At 44.0% G+C, this 10877-nt stretch overlaps 1 protein-coding gene across 1 annotated transcript; it reads right to left on the bottom strand.

Moving 5' to 3' along the window:
• Nucleotides 1-2392: 2392 nt before the first annotated feature.
• On the bottom strand, nucleotides 2393-9267 carry LOC311021381 (uncharacterized protein). The gene is made up of 6 exons (XM_084021905.1): nucleotides 8651-9267; nucleotides 7706-7815; nucleotides 5718-5844; nucleotides 5509-5634; nucleotides 4968-5415; nucleotides 2393-3235 (listed from the first exon to the last, which is right to left on the bottom strand). Exons 1-6 carry the CDS (start codon nucleotides 8990-8992, stop codon nucleotides 2814-2816), a joined length of 1575 nt encoding a protein of 524 aa, XP_083878031.1. The 5' UTR covers nucleotides 8993-9267; the 3' UTR covers nucleotides 2393-2813.
• Nucleotides 9268-10877: the final 1610 nt, after the last annotated feature.

The following is a 10877-nucleotide window of genomic DNA, read 5'->3' as shown; positions in this document are numbered from 1 at the left end:
TGTGCAGGGTCTAGCAGCTGTAACATCTGCCTTCATACGTATCAGGTGCATGGTTTTCAGCGAATCAACGATCAGAGAATACTGCCGTGATGGCGTTGTAGGCAGATGTTACAGCTGCTCTCTCTCTCTTTCAGCTCTCTTGGTGCACGGATAAAAAAAAAAGAGGTTGGAGGTTGGTGGATCATGAGTGTCTTAGGAGAACTAGAGTGTTCAGAGACCGGCAAAAACGCTTTTTCTTTCCCTGACGGTGTTTTATATGAGAGATACAGATTCTCATCAGAGGGAATGACTAATCTGTGTCAGCGTACAGCCTACTGACCACTATGAATTATGTTTTATTTATTTGATCATTAATTAATCAGTCAGATCTAGTAGTACCCTTATGATGGGGCAGTCATATTATACTACTACTAATTAGGGGTGTGAATCTTTGGCTTCACAGCGATTCGATTCAAGGACGATTATTTTGTTGTTGTACGATTCGATTCGATTCGATTCAGTAACTAACAGTAACCAAAATTCTATATCCATGAAATAAACATGCAATAATGTGAGTGAGACTATCTGTATTCTTCTGAAAAATAACTTATTTATTCTAGAAAAAAGTAGTCCTGCATAATATTTTATGCTGAATAAAAAATTTAATTAAACATTGCTCAGTTATTTTGAACATTTTTCAATAGACTACATGCTGGCAGGGGAGAGAGTGTCTTAAACGTATTAAAACATTAATCATAAGTAAGAATCACGATTCATCTGATTAAATGCATTTATATCGATTATTGGTGAAGCCAAAACGATTCATTCTATTTATTTATTGTAACAGATCGATTTAGTAGAATCTATAGGACTGACAATCGATTAATCGATTAATCGAATGAATCGTTACACCTCTACTACTAATACTATTAATACGACTTCCGCATTCACACAGTCGGTGAGTTTTTGCCAGCTGTCCTTCCTGCATTTGGCAGATGAAACTGTTGCTTTTGCCTGCATTATATGTTTAACTCCTTCGTATTTCTGTAAGATTATGGTTTTCTCCTCGTACGTGAAATACGCCGCTCCGCTGCCGTAGACTGATCCATGTATATGATTAGTCAAATGCTGCAAACGCCGCCTCTTTCATGTGCATGCGCTCATAGCTGGACAGGTAAACCCTGGGTTGAGTTAACGAGTTGATAACCAGCTTCGTGTGACCGCTTATCTCTGATTGCCTTTGTTAGGGTTACTTAAGCTGGATCTCTGAAAGATACCCTGGTATGTTGAACTCTGCGCGTAGTTCATCTCGAACAAGCCGTTTTGGTGTTAAGCTTACAATAAGTCCATTTTTAAGGTTTTCAGAAAACAAGAAAACATTTTCAGCAAACACGTAAGAACTTTTAATTTATACTGTAAAACTTGGACCAGATGTGTGAACAAGTTTGCAAAAAAAAAAGAAAGACACAACAAGGATTGCATAACAAATAAGTGACAGTAGGCAAATCTTGCAGAGTATATGCCATGACTTAGGCATTTCTCTTATACATACATACAAAACCAAGTTGTTTTATTTGTCTAACCCTAAACAAAGTCCCACTCAGGTGCTGTGTGAACTCATTTCACTGTCTATTGACGAGGTAGGTTTTTATAATATCGGAGGGCCACTCTTGGTAGGACCGGCTTCATTGCCTGCAAGTCATTGAATTTCCTGAGAGTAATTGGTAATTGGGCAGGAAAGAGTCGGACCCAGTGGAACGGTTCTTTGGGGATGCTAAGTTGGTGAGGCAGGCCCTCCCAGTCAGACTCAAACTTCGGAAGGATATGGACTGTGGGGGTGCCAACTTTTCTACCTGGTCGGATGTTGGTGACAGAGGCCCCAGATAACTTTGCAAAATCGTTGTGGTATACCTGGGTGACCTTGTATGGGGATGGATGGACGCCGTTCCATCAGGCTATACATGGAGTCACACTTCATTTATGTGTGCCCTGCAACCTAGGTGCGCGTTTGTAATGCTACAACACCGGTTTTGGTAGCCGCAGCCATCACTTGTTGTTAAAAGAATTTAAAGGCTAAATCTGGTTCATTACAAAGTTACCCCTCCATGAAAATGTAAATCCCAGCGGAAATCTGAGTGTTATTATTCTAATTTACTTACTCAAATGGACTGACGTGTCAAAAAACTGGAGCAAACTGCTGACAGTTATACCGAGATATCCATCCATCCATCGTCTACCACTTATCCTGTATTCAGGGTCACTGGGGGGCTGGAGCCGATCCCAGCTGTCATTGGGCGAAGGCGGGGTACACCTGGACAGGTCGCCAGTCTATCACAGGGACAACATGTAGAGACAGACAACCATTCACGCTCACATTCACACCTAGAGTCTTTAATGAACCTATCCCCATCCTGCATGTCTTTGGACTGTGGGAGGAAGCTGGAAAACCCGGAGAGAACCCACGCTTACACGGGGAGAACATGCAAACTCCACACAGAAGGAACCCGGGCCGTGCAGCCCTATACCGAGATACAATCTAATATTATTTCAGCTAATTAAACATAATCTATTTATGTTTGTAACTGTTTCATTACATGTAGACGTATACAGATGTGTCCTGTGCTCCTACACCTGTTACTGATCCCGAGAGGAGCAGAGCGGATTTCAAACTGAGTGTGTGTGATTGAGATTGTGCATTAAATCTTCTCTTTGAAATCTGTTAAGTATTTGTTTACAGAATAATTACAGCTTGCAATGGTTTCATCTTGCTCAGTAGTTTTGTTTTTAATCATTCAGATACATGTAAATGAACCTTGATGCTATTTCTTGTGATGCTAGACTAAAACAAAGTTCTGTGCCAGCTGCTCCTCATCTCCTTCTCCCTGGTGATGTACTGTGGGTACGGCTGGTGGCGAGGGGGGACAAGCGGTGGGCTGCTTCTGCTCTTTCACCACGCCGCGGTGAGACTGAGAGGATGCGGTGCCTTTCCTGGCAGCGTGGCTCAGTGCTGGACCCGTCTCCTTCAGGTCCTGCTCCACCGCCTCTCCCTGTGTGCTCGCCTTTCTGTCTTTCTTTCTCTTCCCTTTGACCGCGTTGTCCTCGTCTCCCGTGTCTTTGTCCGTTCTCTTCACCTCCTCGCTGCTCTTCTGCACATGGAGCTGGCCCATCCTCTCTGCCAGCTGTCTCAGCTCCTGCTCCTCATCCATGGAGCTTTGCGAGGGAAGCATTGGGCCGGCTGCTTTCTTATTTTGTAGGTCTGTAAAACATAAGAGTTCCACATTTATACATAACGTTCTAAAGCAAAACAATGTATGCCCGTTATACGAAGACCCAAGTGGGAGACCCTTCTAGAGAGTTAGAAAGCCAGTTACGTATCAACATAATGAAAAGTAGGGTTGGCAAAATGATACTAGACGGTATAAAGAGAGTGAAAACTTCCTGTGAAGGCGGAAGTTTATTTTGAAAAGCAGGGCGTTTCTTGCCTTTGGGGGGCCCTATTTTGTCAAACTACGATGGGGGGGGGGGGGGGGGGGGATCCGTAGAGATGCATCAGTCTGTTACACTGAGGAAAACCTCTCTCTTAAAGGAGTCATCACCAGGAAATCGCAATTTCTCTTGTTAAAACATGCATATCTGTGTTTGACCTCAGTTGAAACTTGCCTGAAAGGCTGGAGTTTGAAAGTGGCGCCGTTTTTTCGCTTCTGCTCTTTTTCCGAACAGGAATAGCACACAAGGGTGTGCATTCCTAAAGCACGAGATTTTGATTCTGCGCCTTCGGTGACGTCACCGTGGCGGCTACTTGCATAAGCCCACCCCTCTTTCACCACCCAACCCCGCCCCGTCCGCTACCTGAAATCGCCGAAGCGCCGCCATTATGTTTTGGAGTCTGCATGCAGGCAAGCCCCCCCGGCTCTGTCCTTCCTGCGGCGAATCAACGCGCGCCTCATTACATATTATACAATGCACATCCGGACCAGTCAAAACCTCGCGCGTAATCTCGCGTGATAAAATCGCGGTACGAAAAAGGGTCAGAACAAGCTCAATGTTTGATTAAAAATTTTTTTTTTTTTTCTAATAAGTTTTACGAATTGATCCAAAGCGATCCAAGGGGGGCTGGATACGTATAAAACCAGGTGATGACTCCTTTAAATTCAAATTAAACAAGTTGACCCAAGCAAGTTAAACCTACAGAAAATAATAATAAATGGTATAAACAATGAGGCACCTTTGTGACATGTGGCATCAGTCATCCATCATACCATCAGCAGATGTATAAAAAACAACAAAAACAAAAAGAACGTGTAGCTTGGGGGCCCCCTAATGGCTATGGGGTCCCTATGCACCCACATAGTCCACTTACAGCAAGTAACGGCTCTGTTGAAAAGACACTATGATGTAACCAGCGTATATTGACACGCCGTCATAAAGTGACTCTAGAGGGGAACATGGAGGTTTGGAGCTCTGACCAACCGGTGTGAGTGTGTTACATGTGTGTGTGTGTGTGTGTGTGTGTGTGTGTGTGTTACCTTTGTATAAGTGTATGTGTGTGTGTGTTACCTTTGTATGTGTGTGTGTGTTACCTGTGTATAAGTGTATGTGTGTGTGTGTTACCTGTGTATGTGTGTGTGTGTTACCTGTGTATAAGTGTATGTGTGTGTGTTACCTGTGTATGAGTGTGTGTGTGAGTGTGTGTGTGTGTGTATGTGTGTGTGTGTGTGTGTATGTGTGTGAGTGTGTGTGTGTGTGTGTGTGTGTGTGTGTGTGTGTGTATGTGTGTGTGTGTGTGTGTGTGTGTGTGTGTGTATGTGTATGTGTGTGAGTGTGTGTGTGTATGTGTATGTGTGTGAGTGTGTGTGTGTGTGTGTGTGTGTGTGTGTGTGTGTGTGTGTGTGTGTGTGTGTGTGTGTGTGTGAGAGTGTGTGTGTGTGTGTGTGTGTGTGTGTGTGTGTGTGTGTGTGTGTGTGAGTGTGTGTGTGTGTGTGTGTTACCTGCTCCAGTCCAGACAGGAGACTCTGCTGAGGGACGGTTCTCTGCTTTGGAAGCAGCTCTCAGTTTGATGTGCAGGGAAATGGCCTGAGGACCGCTGAGGAGCTCACCAGCACCGCTGTCTCCCGGTGTGTTGCTCCCTCCACCGCTCCTGCCGTTAGAAACGCCGCCTCTGCCGTCCTCACCCAACACGTCGTCAGCTTTGCTGCCATCTCGTTTGGGGAGCTCGGCAGCTGTACTGTCATCACCCGAATCATGGGTGCTGCCCGTATGAACATCTTTTCCGCTTGCTCGTAGAGGTTTGTCCGGCACCAGGGGCCGGCCCCTGAAGGCCAGATCGGGGTAGGTCATCTGCATTTCCATGATGGAGTGGTCTACGCCGCTGAGATGGGAGCGCCGAGGCTTGGCCTGGGGTTTCACAGCAAGCCTGGTGTCCAAATGCAGAGATCCCTGGAGAAATCAGAGAAGCAGAGGTCAGCACAGTGCAGCTGGTTTGTCAGGCTGGTTAGTCTGTTTGTCCCATCATTATGCACTCGGCCCTACCGCTTTCCTATCTGCCTCCTCCCTCTTCTTGTTCTCCTCCTCCTTTTGCCCTGTTGAGGTCTTCTTCTCTGTGGGTTCCTCCAGTTTTGTAGGCCCCGCTCTCTTCTGGAGGACCTCCAGAAACTCCTGCAGTGAAGACCACAACTGACACATGCCATACACAAAACATATATATATGTATATAAATATAGAGAGAGAGTCTATCTTACCTGGGGTCCCAGCTGCTCCTTCTCCAGGGTCTCCAGCAGGCGGTAACATTCCACCCTGGCCAGCAGCACCTCAAAGCCCAGCAGCATGGCTCTGTCTGGGTTAGCATCCTCACTGAGTCTGTATTCACTGAAACACATCGAAGGTAAGGGCTTGAGTTCAACATGTCTGTAGCTTTTCCCCATTTGCTCCAACATTCTCTCCCTGACAACCGCCAACCGCCCAGTTTCAACAGCTGAGATTGAGTTTTGGGTGCTGTAACAAAATCGAGGCATGTAGCTGTAAGATAGTTAGTGTGGTTGAAAATATCCACCAGGGCCTCCTCCACCAGGACCTCCTCCACCAGGACCTTCTCCACCAGGACCTCCTCCACCAGGACCTCCTCCACCAGGACCTCCTCCACCAGGACCTTCTCCACCAGGACCTCCTCCACCAGGACCCCTCCTCCACCAGGACCCCTTGGCTTCTTAAAACACACTTTTATAGACTTGCTTTTATGAGATGTTGCCCGTTTTTACTTTTTAAAGTCCCAGTCGGCAACATTTTTTTGATCATATTCACTGAAGCCGACACTACGCTCCGATAGAACAACATAAATCATCCGGTTTTAGAAAAAAATGTGCACCTCTACGTGTACGTAGAGCCTGTTGTTTGTTTTGCAAAAACCGACAGAGCCCGTGGTCATCCTGTCCAATCAGCACGCAGGACTGTGTTCGTGCACACAGAGCCCCTCCCCCTTCAGGTCGTACCACTATCACAGGGGGGAGGCGGAGGGAAGTAGCAACAAGCTTCCAATTCCTCGGTTAAAAACCGAAACAAGGAGGTCCAAAACAACCAAGGAAAAGAAAACACCGGTGGAAAAGAAAGAAAAAAAGAAATATTGTGACGGTGCCCTTAATGGTGATCAAACCAGAGTCAACATCGGACCCGCGTTTCAAAGGTGGCGTGATCTAAGGGATTTCAAAGGACACAAAGTCGAGGGGGAGGAGCTTGGTGGTAGTGGGGGAGGAGCTTGGTGGTCCTGGGGGAGGAGCTCGTGGTCATGGGGGAGGAGTGTGAGAGTTGTCAACATTCAAAATCTGCCAGACTTGCTGACTGGGACTTAAATTTCTAACTTCTAATCTAATTTTTGTTATTTTTGTATTTTTAGATATTTATATTTTATTGACTTTCTACTGTTTTTACACACCTCTACCTATCGCTTCTCCTGCTCTGCTGATGTGTGTGTTGTATTTGTGTATAGACCTGTCCCGTATGTGTGTATATTCTGCTGTCAAAAGCACTTTGTAAACTGTTGTTTTTAAAGGTGCTATATAAATGAAGTTATTGTTGTCATCATTAGAAATTATAATTGTTATAATTATGATTATTATATGTTGGATTTATTCTGTGAAATATTGATTGAATAATATCTTCCCTAACTACAGGAAAGATAGAAAGGGTCCAACAGACTCCATACAGATTCAGCTGAAAAGCCAGAAGCACTTCTTAAGTAGCTGCCGACGACAGAAACACACCAGAGACGTACACTTCAGATTACCAACATCCAAAGTAATTTTGAAGAACATGACTGATGACAACAAATATCCATACCTGCTGGTGAAATACTGCAAAGTGCAAACACTACAGTGAGATTAGTGAGACGGTAAAAGACCATTAGTACCAGGCATCGGACGGACATTATGTTCATTATCCTGATAATTGTTAATAATTACACTATTTTTATTGTGGCATGTCTTCTTATGGTGAACATCCGTTTCACATCCTTTTTAGTGACATTCAACAATCTTATTGAAGATTTTCATAAATCACAAGGTCTCCCTGCATAAATAATTAAAAATACTATTTTGTATTGTTGATTTTAAATCATTTCCCCCTCCTCTTCTTTCACTCACATATTTCCTAATAAAACTCATTTGAGTTGAATTGATTTCATTGTTTTTCACAAACCAATGTGAAGAGGACATGACCAGCCCATCTTGTTGCCTACCTAGGTGGAGTGTCGGTGTGGGGCAGGTAGCCGATAGAGGCTAGGAGCGACTGGATGGTGGGACTGCTGAGAACTGGTAGGAGACAGTAAGTAAACGGACCTGTGAACGTCTGAAACACACACAGAGAAACATTCAGTACAAAGAAACAGCACTTCATGAAGGATATTTTAAATGTAGTCAACAAAGATTTGGGACCAAAGTAGGTATTTTACAGATGAATAAATTAACACTGCCCTCTGGTGGACAAACAATGTCATGGAGACACGAGCTCCAGTTCAATCAAATGCTCGACATGTGATTACATGGGGCATTCAACTGTTCTGCTGTGATGGCTACATTTCCAAGGAGAGCTGCATGTGTGCATAATGAGTCCAATGATATGACGTTGCAGTGCTGTGATCCAGGTGGAGCCCTCCTCTCCAGCTCCACCAGAGTCTAACCCTAACCCAACCCCTGGAGGGCGCTGTGGAGTCCAGCCTGTTGCTATCTGGACAGTTGTGTCACTCTATCGGATTTCTTTCTTGGTGGTTGTATTTTTTCTGTGAGTGAGTGTGTGTGTGTGTGTGTGATTTTAGTGTGTTGGTAAAGTATTTTTTTTCCTTCTTATTTTTTTTTAACTTAAATTCCTGTTAAATCTTGTACAGAGAGAGAAAATGGTTAACCAGCAAATGAAGAATTTTCTCTAAAGCCTTACTACTCTACTGCTGTAATCCATCAGTGAGAGGTTGGCTCATGTTCTCAGTGACTTGTTGCATCTAGAGGAGTCGCCCCCTGGTGGCCAGCGGAGAGAACTTTCAGAACCGGTGACATTATACCACAAATGGAAGTGAATACAGAGAACATTACGCTTCATTAAGCTAACACATCCTTTGAATCCTTCCCATAATTCCAGTGAGCAGAACCGGCTGGAGGACAGACAAGAAGACGGGGTGAAAGAAAGCCACCTTCAGGGTCCGGATTTCCTTCCTCCAGGGCTGAAGGAACAGGTTGACGCAGATGATTTCCAGCAGTTCGGTGGCTTTGATGAAGGCGGACAGATGCGTCCTGCAGTCCGTGATCAGGGATTTGAAATGGAGCCGCACGGACTGGTAGAAGGGGAACACGGTGAAGGTGTCCCCGGGTTCCGGGTCCCTCTTCAGCAGATACTGAGCCGCCCTCCGCAGCAGCGAGGCGTCGCGGCACGGCCGGACCTCCGGACACGGCCGCTGGTAACAGTGGACGTACTCGTCATAGAGCTGCTGGCGGGAAACCTCCGGCTGGTCTCCTGGTCTGTCCCCGTCCTTCATGACCGTCAGCCCCGCCGGACCAGGCTCCGAGCTCCGATGAGGAAGTGTCGCTGACGAGGAAGTGAAAGTAACTTTGTGTTTTCCCCCTTCGACCTTAAACAGCTTCGTTACTTTTTACTTTTACTGTTTCAAGTAAACCCTAAAATAAACAGAGTAACATACAGCAAAAACAATGGAAACCGAACAAGACAATTTATAATAAACTATTTATAATTAACAACTTTAAGTTTGACTACAAGGAAACTATAGGCGACAAGCGTAGAAACACGGATCAGTATACATAGGTAACATGACAGACTGTCAGAATAAAAGCTACTGTGTGAGTGAGTGAGTGAGTGAGTGAGTGAGTGAGTGAGTGAGTTGGTAACATGACAGACTGTCAGAATAAAAGCGAGTGAGTGAGTGAGTGAGTTGGTAACATGACAGACTGTCAGAATAAAAGCGAGTGAGTGAGTGAGTGAGTGAGTGAGTGAGTTAGTTGGTAACATGACAGACTGTCAGAATAAAAGCGAGTGAGTGAGTGAGTGAGTGAGTGAGTGAGTGAGTGAGTTGGTAACATGACAGACTGTCAGAATAAAAGCGAGTGAGTGAGTGAGTGAGTGAGTGAGTTAGTTGGTAACATGACAGACTGTCAGAATAAAAGCGAGTGAGTGAGTGAGTGAGTGAGTGAGTGAGTGAGTTAGTTGGTAACATGACAGACTGTCAGAATAAAAGCGAGTGAGTGAGTGAGTGAGTTAGTTTGTAACATGACAGACTGTCAGAATAAAAGCGAGTGAGTGAGTGAGTGAGTTAGTTGGTAACATGACAGACTGTCAGAATAAAAGCTACTGTGTGAGTGAGTGAGTGAGTGAGTGAGTGAGTGAGTGAGTGAGTGAGTTGGTAACATGACAGACTGTCAGAATAAAAGCAGCTCCAGCAAATCCAGTCCTTGTAGTTTGTTTAATGTTTGAGTTAAAGGACAGATCACAGATAACTCCAAGGTTTCTCTCCGTAGTGTTTGAGGCGATGGCAATCCCGCCAATTAAAGCTCTCTATCTTTATTTATCTTTATCTGAATTCACATATTGCAAATGTTGTACCACTTCCATTGACCTTTATTATTATTATTATTATTATTATTATTATTATTATTATTATTATTATTATTATTATTATTATTATTTTACAATCATAAGTAATAATATTGATTGATAATTATATTATAATGAGTTAATAATGTATTAGTATTATTATAATTAATATCAATTATAAATATAAATGAATAAATATTATGTGTGGCATTAGTGAACACACACACAGACACACACACACACACACACACACACACACACACACACACACACACACACACACACACACACAACTAAGTATGCACAATGTTGCTGGATATCATGTGTAGACCACACCATGTACATTTCATGTACATCTATGACAATATGGCTGTTTGGAATCCTTCAGGCCTGTATTGACATCCAGCCCATAAAACAGGGCAGTTTGGAAAATCTAAAGTCAAGTAGCAACGGCTTACTGTGTCTTGGCAAATCATGCAAATCGATTTTGAGATTGTGCTGACCAAATATGAGGTGGATCCGGTGAATTCTCTAGGACTAGATACAGGGTTGTTGTACCACATTCCAAACTAATCCGATAAACCCGTCTAGGAGGAATTTAAAAAACTTTGTGTAAAACACATGAAAAATGCACAAAATTCAAAATGGCCGACTTACAAATGGGTGGAGCTAATAAAAGCCAAAAAAACGCACCTTTGCCCTGTGGGTTGTTACCGTGATGTTTCATGTAGGGTTGGCTATAAAAACACAGAGCAATATCACTTCATTGAGTTTCTGGTTTATGTGAATGATTTCATCTGTCAATTTGTTGGTTT

Source organism: Eutrigla gurnardus (genome assembly GCF_963514095.1).
Source record: "Eutrigla gurnardus genome assembly, chromosome: 11".
In the NCBI taxonomy this organism is placed as follows: Eukaryota; Metazoa; Chordata; class Actinopteri; order Perciformes; family Triglidae; genus Eutrigla; species Eutrigla gurnardus.
This window is presented reverse-complemented; position numbering and strand designations above follow the sequence as displayed.

What these genes read in the sequence shown, in the direction of transcription:
- LOC311021381 (XM_084021905.1), bottom strand. Translation starts at nt 8,992, where the DNA reads ATGAAGGACGGGGACAGACCAGGAGACCAGCCGGAGGTTTCCCGCCAG. An exon ending in AGGAGGCAGATAGGAAAGCG is followed by an intron (nt 5,416 to 5,508) that starts GTAGGGCCGAGT and finishes TGATTTCTCCAG; the next exon opens with GGATCTCTGCATTTGGACAC. An exon ending in TCCTGTCTGGACTGGAGCAG is followed by an intron (nt 3,236 to 4,967) that starts GTAACACACACA and finishes TATGTTTTACAG; the next exon opens with ACCTACAAAATAAGAAAGCA.